The 13,406-nt window shown below is 43.1% G+C and overlaps 1 protein-coding gene across 8 annotated transcripts in view; it reads left to right on the forward strand.

The window, feature by feature from the left end:
• The window catches only part of USP49 (ubiquitin specific peptidase 49), a 104,513-nt gene that overhangs the window by 80,433 nt on the left and 10,674 nt on the right, over positions 1–13,406 (forward strand). For all 8 annotated transcript variants that reach the window (XM_001085366.5, XM_077999977.1, XM_077999976.1 and 5 more), the window contains 2 exons: positions 7,120–8,503; positions 10,114–10,318. In XM_001085366.5, the coding sequence (XP_001085366.3) occupies positions 7,148–8,503; positions 10,114–10,318 (1,561 nt within the window). In that variant the 5' untranslated portion in view covers positions 7,120–7,147. The remainder of the gene's footprint in view (positions 1–7,119; positions 8,504–10,113; positions 10,319–13,406) is intronic.

A 13,406-nucleotide genomic window follows, 5' to 3' on the forward strand; every position in this document is an offset into this window, starting at 1 on the left:
GTAGTTACATAGTTAAGACCTGCTGAGAAATTTGCTATTTGAGAATAATGGAAATACTCCAATTAAAAGGCATCATATTTTCAAGCTATAGATTTTTTTGAAAGATTTAGAATCCTAATGTTGTCATCTCTCATATGGAGAATTTTTTAAAACATGATATAAATCTAGAATTTTTTCATCAGAACAAAAGGTAAATGTTGAAAAGATGTAATTATCTTTTCATTTAATACTTAGTGATATTTATCTACAGAATGCTTTTAAATACTGTGTTTCTTAGCTCCAGTTGATTCAGATTTTTAAAATAAAACTATGGTAATCAAAAAGGCAAAAGCTGATATTTTGTCAGGTTTACTTTCCTCATATGCAGATCGACCAAGGGTGTGCAGGACATTTATTTAAAGCTGCTGATCTATTTAAAACTTGCTGATGTAGAAGTATTCAGACACATCATGTTCTTTCCCAATTACACTGTAAGTTTATCAGTTTGGGGTACTAGGTGCCTGTCACACTGGATGATGTACATTTTAAGTGGAAATGTTAGAAGGATGGCCTTTGAGAATATGAAGGGAAACCTGTACACATCAGAAAAATATGAAATAGAATTCCTCTTTTTGCCAATGAGTGTTAGGCCCTATTCTGAAATAAAGTGGTCAGAGTATGTGTGAGAGGTGAGTTAAACACATTTTCTTTCTTGACCTGAGTATACCTGATGTGGTATTCTCTTTATTCTCTATTTTGTTTATTGGTTAAGGTGGCTTTTATCTTTTGTGTCAGTCTTGGGAGATTTCCATTTCATGATCATACATGTTTTTCCTCTAGAGAAGCTGGTCTGCCTAGCTTACATCAGTATGGTAAGGTGCAAAGTAGCCCTCTGTTTTCCTGAATGGATTTACTCTGCCCATATGGCAGGTTAGTGAGTTGCCACGACAGATATGTAATGGGAAAAGGGCTGTGCAGGAGAGGATGTGCGTGATCAGCAGATTTATAGATCAGAAAATGAAATCAGAAGAAAGAATTTCCAGAGTGCCCTTTTCATTTGACAGCTCTCCATGGAGAGGATGTGGAATGGTTTTTTAGTGTTCTTCTCTTTTGGCTTTTGGTTGTTCCAGCATATTTTTTTTAGCAGAGGAGTTGATTTTGCAAGGCATCAGTGTTCTGGGTGTGGTTTTGCTATATTCCTATTTACAGAAATAATTCTCTCCTTGTAGGATTTGAAGCTCTGCTGTATTTCATATGATAAGATCTTGGTAGTAATTAAATTCCTGAAGACACATCAAGGCTAAAATGGGGATTTGCCAGGCATCAGGTTTTGAGTTATAAGAGGAGGCTATTCAGATGTGATTTAGCTAGTACCAAATCTTTCAATGGAAACAAAAAGAAAAGCAGAGCAAGCTAAAGATAGTGTCCTGGTGTGTTTAAGTCTGTGCTGTCTTAATATAATACTGTAATCACTAGCTACATGTGACTTTAAATTAAAATTAATTAAAAGTGCAGTCCTTCAGTCTCACTAGCACATTTCAAGTGCTCAGTAGTCACATGTGACTAGTTACTACAGTACTGGACAGCACTGTAATATATTCAGATAGAGAATATTATCAATAATAATTTGTAATAATGAATTCTCTGTATATATTCTCTATATTCTCAATATATCAATGATATATATTGATTGATGATACATAGAGAATATATACAGATAGAAAATATTGATATCCCTCTCATTGATATAGAGAGAATATATCATTGCAGAAAGTTCTGTTGGACAGTATTAGTCTAAGTGGAAGAATTTGAGAAATAAAATTATTTCTTTGATTTCTATGAAGAGTCTTTAATCCCTATACAATTTACTGGATTAATGTACTAAGGTTTTAATGTGCAAAAAAATCATCTGGCTGGGTGCAGTGGCTCATGCCTGTCATCCCAGCACTTTGGGAGGCCGAGGTGGGTGGATGACCTGAGGTTGGGAGTTCAAGACCAGCCTGACCAACATGGGGAAACCCCGTCTCTACTAAAAATACAAAATTAGCGGGGTGTGGTGGTGCATGCCTATAATCCCAGCTACTTGTGAGGCTGAGGCAGGAGAATCGCTTGAACCCGGGAGGCGGAGGTTGTGATGAGCCTAGATTGCACCACCATTGAACTCCAGCCTGGGCAACAAGAGCGAAACTCCATCTGAAAAAAAAAAAAAAGAAAAGAATCATTGAGATTTTAGAAGCCTCTCCAGATTCAGATTCACAAGGACTGGAGTAGTAGCCAGGAAATCTGTATATATAACAAGTAGCCTGGGGAATTCGGATGTTGGTAGGTAGTTCAGGGACTACATTTTGAAAGAATATTGAATTAGTGAGAAACTTGGGAATTGCCTACATCTTGATATTTTTCCCTCTCCTTTATTCCTTCATTACTTTCTTTTGTGTCCCAGGAATTAGTTGTAAGCATCAATGTGTACCCAATTTGCACCCTCAGTTGGTATTGAGTAGCAAAAAGAAAATTCATTTATTTACTATTCCATCTTTTAATGTATGTGTGTTTTGATTTGGCTGTGCACTAAGAAAAGTCAACAAAAATGGTTATTTCAGAACTATTCCAGACTGTGTGAGAGGGTAATTCTGACAGAATACTTTTGACTACTAACAGTTGAGCACGCACAAGTCTTGGCATTATAAGGGAGTAAAAACAGAAATATACATAATCTCCCCTCTGAAGATTACAGTATTTCCCCCTTATCCTTAGGGGATATGTTTCAAGACCCCCACTGGATGCTTGAAACCACAGATAGTACTGAACACTATATATACTGTGTTTTTTTCCTATACATACATACCTATGATAAAGTTTCATTTATAAATAAGGCACAGTAGTAGATTAACAATAACATAATACAGTAGAACAATTACAATAATATACTGTGATAAAAATTATGTGAATGTAGTCTCTCAGAGTATCTTAGTGTACTGTACCACAGGTGACCGAAACCTCAGTAAGTGAAACCATGTACAAGGGGAGACTACTGTATTTCTTGTTAGAAAGTGGGTAAACATCCAGAAAAATGACTTAAAGGGTGCTTAGCGGTAAGAAAATCATGATCTGTCTTGATTGAGGGTAGTCCAGGTCACTTCCCTTTGTATGATTTGAGGGTTTCTTATATAAAGACATGCCTCTGCCATCTGGAACAGGCAATAAAAATGGTTAGAATCTCTAATTTGGTCCTGCAGTATATTTATTTATTTGTGGATTTCGGCACACATAAATAGGACTAGGCCAAAAACGGCATCTGGAAAATTAAAGGGGCTACTCACAGTACATTGGATTTAGAACTTCTCTGGGTTGACCTCATAATCATGAAACTGCATTTGCTCACAGAAATGAAAAGTAGAGAATAAATGGAGGTGAAAAAAATTCACCTTGAGAGAGGAATTACCGGCCGGGCACGGTGGCTCATGCCTGTAATCCCAGCACTTTGGGAGGCCGAGGCAGGTGGATCACCTGAGGTCAGGAGTTCAAGACCAGCCTGACCAACATAGTGAAACCCTGTCTCTACTAAAAATACAAAAATTAGCTGGGTGTGGTGGCACTTGCCTGTAATCCCAGCTACTAGGGAGGCTGAGGCAGGAGGATTGCTTGAACCTGGGAGGTGGAGGTTGCAGTGAGCCGAGATCATGCCACTGCACTCCAGCCTGGGTAACAGAGCAAGACTCTATCTCAAAAAAAAAAAAAAAAAAAGAGAGAGAGAGGAACTCCCTTTAGGGAACTGAATTATTTCTTTCTTATTTATTTATTTATTTATTATTTTTTGGAGACAAAGTCTCGCTCTTGTCCCCCAGGCTGGAGTGCAATGGCGCAATCTCGGCTCACTGCAACTTCCACCTCCGGGTTCAAGCAATTCTGCTGCTGCAGCCTCCCCAGTAGCTGGGATTACAAGCACCTGCCACCACACCCAGCTAATTTTTTGTGTTTTTTTAGTAGAGATGGGGTTTCACCATGTTGGCTATGCTGGTCTTGAACTCCCGACCTCAGGTGATCTGCCTGCCTTGGTCTCCCAAAGTGTTGGGATTACAGGTGTGAGCCACTGCACCAGGCCTATTTTATTATTTTCTTTATGTTTTTATTTTTATTCATTTATTTATTTTTTGAGACGGAGTCTTGCTCTGTCACCAGGCTGGAGTGCAGTGGCCCAATCTCGGCTCACTGCAAGTTCCACCCTCCGGGTTCATGCCATCCTCCTGCCTCAGCCTCCTGAGTAGGTGGGACTACAGGCGCCTGCCACCACGCCCGGCTAATTTTTTGTATTTTTAGTAGAGCTGGGGTTTCACCACGTTAGCCAGGATTGTCTCGATCTCCTGACCTTGTGATCCGCCTGCCTCGGCCTCCCAAAGTGCTGGGATTACAGGTGTGCGCCCCCGCACCTGGCCTATTTTATTATTTTCTTTTTGAGACAGATTCTCGCTCTGTCCCCCAGGCTGAAATGCAATGGCGTGATCTTGGCTCACTGCACCCTCCACCTCCCAGGTTCTATCGATTCTCCTGCCTCAGCCTCCTGAGTAGCTGGGATTACAGGTGCCTGCCACCACGTCTGGCTAATTTTTGTATTTTTTTTAGTAGCGATGGGGTTTCACCACATAGGTCAGGCTGGTCTCGAGCTCCTGACCTCAGGTGATCCACCCACCTCGGCCTCCCAAAGTGTTGGGATTACAGGTGTGAGCCACCACGCCTGGCCTTTTTTTTTTTTTTTTAAAGGGACTAAGCCAGGTGTGGTGGCTCACACCTATAATCCCAACACTTTGGGAGGCCAAGGCAGAAGGATCACTGTGCCCAGAAGTTTAAGACCAGTCTGGGCAACACAGTGAGACCCCCATCTCTACAAAAAATAAACAAAATTAGCTGGGCATAGTGGCATGCACCTATGATCTCATCTACTCTAGAGGCTGAGGTGGGAGGATCACTTGAGCCCAGGAGGTGGAGGCTGCAGTGAGCCAAGATCACACCACTGCACTCCAGGCTGGGTGACAGAGTGAGACCCTGTCTCAAAATATATAAATATACAAGTAGATAGATAGATAGATAGATAGATAGATAGATAGATAGATAGATAAGATAGATAGAGACAGGTCTATGTTGGCCAGGCTGGTCTTGAACTCCTGACCTCAGGCAATCCTTCCACCTCGGCCTCCCAAAGTGTGCAAGCCACGGTGCCCAGCCTAGGGAATTTTAAGTTCTGGTATTGAGGGGAAAACGCCTTTCAAAGTTCCAAAGATACAAAAAATTTTCTTTTAAAATAGTTGTATAGCAGCCTGGCGCGGTGGCTCACGCCTGTAATCTCAGCACTTTGGGAGGCTGAGGCAGGTGGATCACGAGGTCAAGAGATTGAGATCATCCTGGCCAACATGGTGAAACCCTGTCTCTACTAAAAATACAAAAAAATTAGCTGGGCATGGTGGCGCGCACCTGTAGTCCCAGCTACTCGGGAAGCTGAGGCAGGAGAATCGCTTGAACCCGGCAGGTGGAGGTTGCAGTGAGCTGAGATCACGCCACTGCACTCCAGCCTGGTGACAGAGCAAGACTCCATCTCAAAATAAATAAATAAATAAATAAATAAATAAATAGATAGTTGTTTAGCTTCTTTCCCTTGGAGAAATTGCCCATAAGGCTTCTCTGATGAACAATATTGAAGAAGTATTATGGGAAGGAAAAAAAAAAGAAAACATGCTTAGGATGTTACTACTGTTTTAAAAAACATTTTCATATATATCAGCTGGAAGATTTGTTGCTTTTTTTTCTTTTGTTTTGGTAGTTTGGTTAAATATTATAATACCAGTAGCCACTTCACCTCTTGTACTAAGTCATATTTGTCCAATTCTTTACTTACCTATCCTTTCAGTAAAGAAGGTAAAAGTTTTCCCACCCTTACTGCAAGATGCAGATGTTCTTTTCAAAAAGACAGATGTTGGCTGGGTGCAGTGGCTTACACCTGTAATCCCAGCACTTTTGGAGGCTGAGATGGGAGGATCACTTGAGGTCAGCTCAAGACCAGCTTGTGCAACATAGTGAGATGTGTCTCTAAAAAAACAGGCCGGCCGCAGTGGCTCATGCCTGTATTCCCAGCACTTTGAGAGGCCAAGGCGAGCAGATCACTTGAAGTCAGTAGTTCGTTCAAGACCATCCTGGCCAACATGGTTAAACCTCGTCTCTACTAAAAATACAAAAAATTGGCCGGGTGTGGTGGCATGCGCCTGTAACCCCAGCTTCCTGGGAGGCTGAGGCAGGAGAATCGCTTGAACCAGGAAGACGGAAGTTGCAGTGAGCTGAGATTGCGCCACTGCACTCCAACCTAGGCAACAGAACGAGGTGCAAAAAAAAAAATGCATAAAAAATAAAAAACATTAAAAAACACATATACGGCCGTGCGCGGTGGCTCATGCCTGTACTCCCAGCACTTTGGAAGGCCGAGGTGGGCGGATCACCTGAGGTCAGGAGTTCAAGACCAACCTGGCCAACATATTGAAACCCCATCTCTACTAAAAATACAAAAATTAGCCGGGTGTGGTGGGGCAGCATCAGTAATCCCAGATACTCGGGGGGCTGAGGCAAGAGAATCGCTTGAGCCCGGGAGGCAGAGGTTGCAGTGAGCTGAGATCCAGCCACTGCACTCCAGCCTGGGCAACAGAGTGACTCCGTCTCAAAACAAAAAAACCACACATACAATGTTCCTTTGTCATGTCTCATAAAAATTATACTTTATACTGGTGAGGACTTTCTTTTTCTTATTTTTATCTTATATCCTGTTATCTCTGCTTGAAAAATATTGCAATCGACCAAAAATTGACATTTTTATTTGAGGCTCTTCATCTCTCCCACTGGTATGTGAAACACCATAAAGTTTCAAATTTGTGCTAACCCTTCCGTAAGATTCTTCCTTTTTAAGTAATTTAACTGTCCTGTAATTCTCTGCTTTTATACCAAATGTGCCTTTTTTTAACTTTCATAGGAACCAATTTGGAGTTGAAAATGAATGAATCTAGAGTTGAAATACCCATTGCAAGTCTTTTTCTTTTCTTTTTTTTTAGGAAAACATTTTTCTAAAAGAGTTTTCTTTTTCTTTTTGGGGGACTGTCGTGACAGGCTGAGAGAGTGGCGACTTCTATAAGACATGGATAGATGCAAACATGTAGGGCGGTTACGGCTCGCCCAGGACCACTCCATCCTGAACCCTCAGAAGTGGTGCTGCTTAGAGTGCGCCACCACCGAGTCGGTGTGGGCCTGCCTCAAGTGCTCCCACGTGGCTTGCGGCCGCTACATTGAGGACCACGCCCTGAAACACTTTGAAGAGACTGGACACCCGCTAGCCATGGAAGTCCGGGATCTCTACGTGTTCTGTTACCTGTGCAAGGACTACGTGCTCAATGATAACCCAGAGGGCGACCTGAAGCTGCTAAGAAGCTCCCTCCTGGCGGTCCGGGGCCAGAAGCAGGACACGCTGGTGAGACGCGGGCGGACGCTGCGGTCCACGGCTTCGGGTGAGGACGTGGTCCCGCCGCAGCGCGCTCCTCAGGGACAGCCGCAGATGCTCACCGCTCTGTGGTACCGGCGCCAGCGCCTGCTGGCCAGGACGCTGCGGCTGTGGTTCGAGAAGAGCTCCCGGGGCCAGGCGAAGCTGGAGCAGCGGCGGCAGGAGGAGGCGCTGGAGCGCAAGAAGGAGGAAGCGCGGAGGCGGCGGCGCGAGGTGAAACGGCGGCTGCTGGAGGAGCTGGCCAGCGCCCCTCCGCGTAAGAGTGCACGGCTGCTCCTGCACACGCCTAGCGACGCGGGCCCGGCCGCCTCGCGCCCCACCACCCTCCCTACCTCACGCAGAGCGCCCGCCGCCACGCTCAAGCTGCGTCGCCAGCCTGCCGTGGCCCCGGGCGTCACGGGCCTGCGCAACCTGGGCAACACCTGCTACATGAACTCCATCCTCCAGGTGCTCAGCCACCTCCAGAAGTTCCGAGAATGTTTCCTCAACCTTGACCCTTCCAAAACGGAACATCTGTTTCCCAAAGCCACCAACGGGAAGACTCAGCTTTCTGGCAAGCCAACCAACAGCTCAGCCACAGAGCTGTCCTTGAGGAGTGACAGGGCCGAGGCATGCGAGCGGGAGGGCTTCTGCTGGAACGGCGGGGCCTCCATTAGTCGGAGCCTGGAGCTCATCCAGAACAAGGAGCCAAGCTCGAAGCACATTTCCCTCTGCCGTGAACTGCACACCCTCTTCCGAGTCATGTGGTCCGGGAAGTGGGCCCTAGTGTCGCCCTTCGCCATGCTCCACTCAGTGTGGAGCCTAATCCCTGCCTTCCGCGGCTACGACCAACAGGACGCGCAGGAATTTCTCTGTGAGCTGCTGCACAAGGTGCAGCAGGAACTCGAGTCTGAGGGCACCACACGCCGGATCCTCATCCCTTTCTCCCAGAGGAAGCTCACCAAACAGGTGTTAAAGGTGGTGAATACCATATTTCATGGGCAGCTGCTCAGTCAGGTATGTGTGTGCCTACCATGACAATGAGAGGCTTGTATGTTAGTTTGGGCTTCCTGTGAGTGCCTTCCCCTGGTTATTGGGCTAATAAGAGTAGCCAACATTTGCTGTGATTATGCATTTTTGAGGGTGGCCATTGTACCTTTTATTCTACTGTACATTATGATGGCCTTTTGGGGAAACTTGCCTAGTGTCTTTCCGGCCAGATTTTTAGTTTAACTTGCCACATTGCTTAATTTTCAGTGAATATCTTTAACTGTTATTGAAGATATGGGTAATATAATATTCTCATTGTTATAATTAAGTACTCATTGTTGGTGTGCCATCCTTTGATCAATTTTAGGGAACAGATTTTGCCTGTAACTCTGGTTCCATAATAGTTTGAAAGAGCTGTCTCCCTTCTTTACATACAAGGAAGGAAGATAGCTAGGAGCATGCTAAAGACCAATGCAAGCCTCCTTCCTGTTCCCCATTACATTTCCTGGATCTTTAGCCATGTAACCTAAGCAAAGATTCTGAGATAAGGCCTTATGAGAATATGCAGAAAGAGTATTCTTATAGTTTGAAAAAAAAAAAAAGACGGGCGCGGTGGCTCACGCCTGTAATCACAGCACTTCAGGAGGCCAAGGGGGGTGGATCACCTGAGGTCAGGAGTTAGAGACCAGCCTGGCCAACATGGTGAAACCCCGTCTCTACTAAAAATACAAAATTAGCCGGGCGTGGTGGTGCATGCCTGTAATCCCGGCCACTTGGGAGGCTGAGGCAGGAGAATTGCTTGAACCCAGGAGGCGGAGGTTGCAGTGAGCCGAGATCGCGCCATTGCACTCCAGCCTGGGTGATAGATGGAGACTTTGTCTCAAAAAAAAAAAAAACCAAAAAAAAATGTGTTGGGGGGCGGATTGGTGGGCAACTTAAGAGATTCAGGTAAAACCTCTACACTGTGCTTGTGTCTTGGTTTTTAGGGTTTTGAAAGAATGATGAATGGTATGGAAAGGGAAAATTTAATTAGGTTTTTGTTTTTGAGCATGTAAAAGGGGAGTATTTATTAGCACTTCTTCTGTCTCCCCTCCCCTTAGGAAGGTGCACCTGGGAAGGTTATAGTGGGAATGGAGGTCTAATCACAGCATTTTGAGGCTGTGCAGACAGAGGGGTTCAGTGTAGGGCTTCTGCAAGTAACAAAGGCAAAAAGAGAGGTGTGCTGGGCTCTATGGAAGGTCTAAAGTCAAGAGGAGGAATTACAGAGTGAGGGAAGTAGGCAGGGACCTGCAGATTCTCTATATCAGACTGATCCCTTGAGAGACTGCATAATAACTTGCAGTCTGTGCTACTGTACTGTTGAATGTTAGAGCATATTTTGGGAGAGGAGAAAGGTGGGTTGGTATAGTCTCTATGCAGTATGGTTTTTAAATTCCAGCTAGCATCCCATAGTTAGAAATGTACATCAGAAGTAATATACTCTAATTCTTTTAAAGTTATGTTTATTATTTTAATATTACTATTTTTTGAAAATTATACACTTAGTTTTGATAAAGTGTGTCTTTTATGAAGCAAGTAAAACTGTACGCAGGAAGCATGGAAGTTACATAATCTGTAAATCAATCTTTTCATTCTAGGTCACATGTATATCATGCAATTACAAATCTAATACCATTGAGCCCTTTTGGGACCTATCCCTGGAATTCCCTGAACGCTATCACTGCATAGAAAAGGGGTTTGTCCCTTTGAATCAGACAGAGTGCTTGCTCACTGAGATGCTGGCCAAGTTCACAGAGACAGAGGCCCTGGAAGGAAGAATCTACGCTTGTGACCAGTGTAACAGTGAGTGCTGTGTGGAGGAGGGGGCGTAGTGGGGAAGTATAACTGGAATATCAGTTTAACGTGCTGCTTTGTCCTCTTTAGTCAAAAGTAACACTAATGATATTGAATGGTTCTAAAGCATCTTTTAAAGATCTCTTCCTCCCATTTTTCTAAAAATCAAAAAACATGGACTTGTTTTAATTATGTATTAAAAAACAAAACAAGGCTGGGCGTGGTGGCTCGTGTCTGTAATCCCAGAACTTTGGGAGGCTGAGGCAGGCGGATCACTTGAGGTCAGGAGTTTGAGACCAGCCTGACCAACATGGTGAAACCCCGTCTCTACTAAAAATACAAAAATTAGCTGGGCGTGGTGGCAGGTGCCTGTAATCCCAGCTACTCGGGAAGCTGAGGCAGGAGAATTGGTTGAACCCGGGAAGTGGAGGCTGCAGTGAGCCGAGATCAGGCCATTGCACTCTAGCCTGGGCAACAGAGTGAGACTCTGTTTCAAAAAACAACAACAACAATAACAAAAAATGAAACAAAGACCTAGGAGTTGATTGACCTCCTGATTGACATTAGTTGTCATCTTGGAAGGGATTTTAAAGTGTGGCTCCTGAAATGGGGACTCTGGAATGTTAGTACTTAGCTTATTAGTGCTATGGGGCTGCTGCGTAAATTAATGAATGTAGAGTCCAACAGTTCTTACTTAATCTAAACCCAGATGGAATAGCCTTTCTGAGGGATGCGATATCAGAAAAGCATGCTTTTGTAATGAACTGGCAGACTTAATGTCTGTCAAAAGTGATGCTAAAGATTGGTACAGTGGAACCAAGAAAGTAAGTCTTAAGGTACATTGCTCAGTGGCAGCTTCATGAAATATTTTCTGCATTTTTTTTATTCTTCACATGCCTGAAAAGTTCACATTTCAGAGAGGGTCATAAGGAAGTATTTCTGTGTTGTCTGTAATTTTAAAATGGAACTCTTTACATATGGTTACAGAGGCGTGTTATACAGGGCCCTTCCATCTTGCCACACTAACACTTAATGCTTCTGCTAACCCAGTATGGACAGACGAAATGCAGAGCAAATATGTGGATGCTTATGTTTGAGGGTTGTGGCATATATAGATTTGGAAACTAAAAGTATAAAGTTAATGGATTGTACAGAGACCTAGAAATCCATTTTCAGTCACATAATAGTTTAGATTACCAGTTTTGAAGAAAAAAAAATGTTAGGCCAGGCGCAGTGGCTTATGCCTGTAATCCCAGCACTTTGGGAGGCCCTAAGGTGGGCGCCATTGCACTCCAGCCTGGGCGACAGAGCCAGATGCTGTCTCAAAAAAAAAAAAAAAAAAAAGCTAAATTGTGGGAAACCTGTTCCACTCTTTGAAGAATCAGAACAAAAATCAAAAGTCAGGCTTGAGGCCAGGTGCAGTGGCTCATACCTGTAATCCCAACACTTTGGGAGGCCAAGGCAGGAGGATTGCCTGAAGCCAGGAGTTTGAGACCAGCCTGAGTAGCACAGCAAGACCTCTTTTAGGAAAAAAAGAAAAAAAAAAAAACAACCCACAAAGTTATGCTCGATATCATTTTGCCATTTCAAAAGAAAATTTGAAATTTTATACCTGGCTAACTGTAGACTCACCTATCCTGTTCCATTTTGAGATACAGAGTCAGGTGAATCAAATTGTTTCATTAGAGTAATATTAAAAAAAAACAAAAAACAAAAAAACCCAATGATTCCTGAAGCCTTTTACTTGTAATGAACAAAAGAATATTAACAGCTTTAACTCCATCATTTTTGGATATGATAGATTAGGCAAGAAATAACTTTGGTTTATCTTTACAAGAAAGGATTGTTCTTTGGTTGTCAGATGTGCCAATTTATCAGGATTTCTCTAGGCAAGTGCAAATAATGCCAGAGAAGGAAACCTATGGTGAGGAGATGAGATGCATTGATCTGTTGCCTGTGAAGTTTCAAAACTGTCAGTCTTCTACCTGTCTTCCTGGACAGCTTAATGAAATGGAGACAGAACTGATCAATCTCAATTGAATCAGTAATTTATTTTTCTTTGTGAATTTCATTTTAGGGAAACAAAGCCTGACTCTATATTGTCTTCATCTTAGCTCACATACTCCCTCTGCTGAGGGTGGTAGTCACTGCCAGGGTTCCTAGCCAGAGCTGCAGTAATTTTCAAAAAAATGGTGAATAGGAATATAAAATAAGGCCAAGCCCCTCTTTGAATTCCATTTCTGTTCATGCCAGCACATATTGTGACTACACACCCTGGTAAAAGCTTCTCCTATGGCACAACTCATTCTGATGCAGTCTATTATGAGAAGCTACACCTCCACATCCTATTGTCACAGAAAGCTCTGTGATACATCATCTGGCTGTGATTTGCTACCTTTCATGAGTAGTACAGACAGGACTGGGAATCAGATGCCCAGCTCTTCAGACACTGAGCCCATGATATCAACAGCTCAAGACAATTAGCAGAGACTGCCATAGAACACTAATTTTCTACTCTCATCCATTTACCAGTTTAATATAACAAAACAGCCATCAGTAAATGGTTACAGGAAAGGCTTCTGATAGAAACTAAGATAACTCTGTTTCCATTGTTTATTTGCTGAAATTTAGAAATGCATTTCCTAAAGGCTGGGCACAGTGGGCTCACACCCACAATCCCAACACTTTGGGAGGCCAAGGTGGGAGGACTGCTTGAGGCCAGCAGTTCAAGAAATGCATTTCCCCCACATTTAGAAACAAAATTAGAGACTGATCACTAGTTCTGCTTTGGAGTAGATGAATTTAGCCACCTGTCAGCTTTGTCCTTGTATGTCCAGCAATGTGCTTTTATCTAGGAAATATGTTTCAAAAACTAGGCACAGCATAAAAATATAGAACTAACAGTTTATTTTCTAAATGTTTGAATATGCCATAAGCAAATCATGCTAAAGAAAAATGTGTTTAAATACTCTATCATTTAGTAATCTTATCCTTTTTTTCCTAAGCCTGAAATATATGCATTATTCCCTATTTTACTGGTGAGGAAACGGAGGTTCAGAGTTTTGAGTAACTTATCCATTAGCACACAACTAGTTGT

The sequence above is a fragment of the Macaca mulatta genome, chromosome 4 (assembly GCF_049350105.2).
Source record: "Macaca mulatta isolate MMU2019108-1 chromosome 4, T2T-MMU8v2.0, whole genome shotgun sequence".
Lineage (NCBI taxonomy): Eukaryota > Metazoa > Chordata > Mammalia > Primates > Cercopithecidae > Macaca > Macaca mulatta.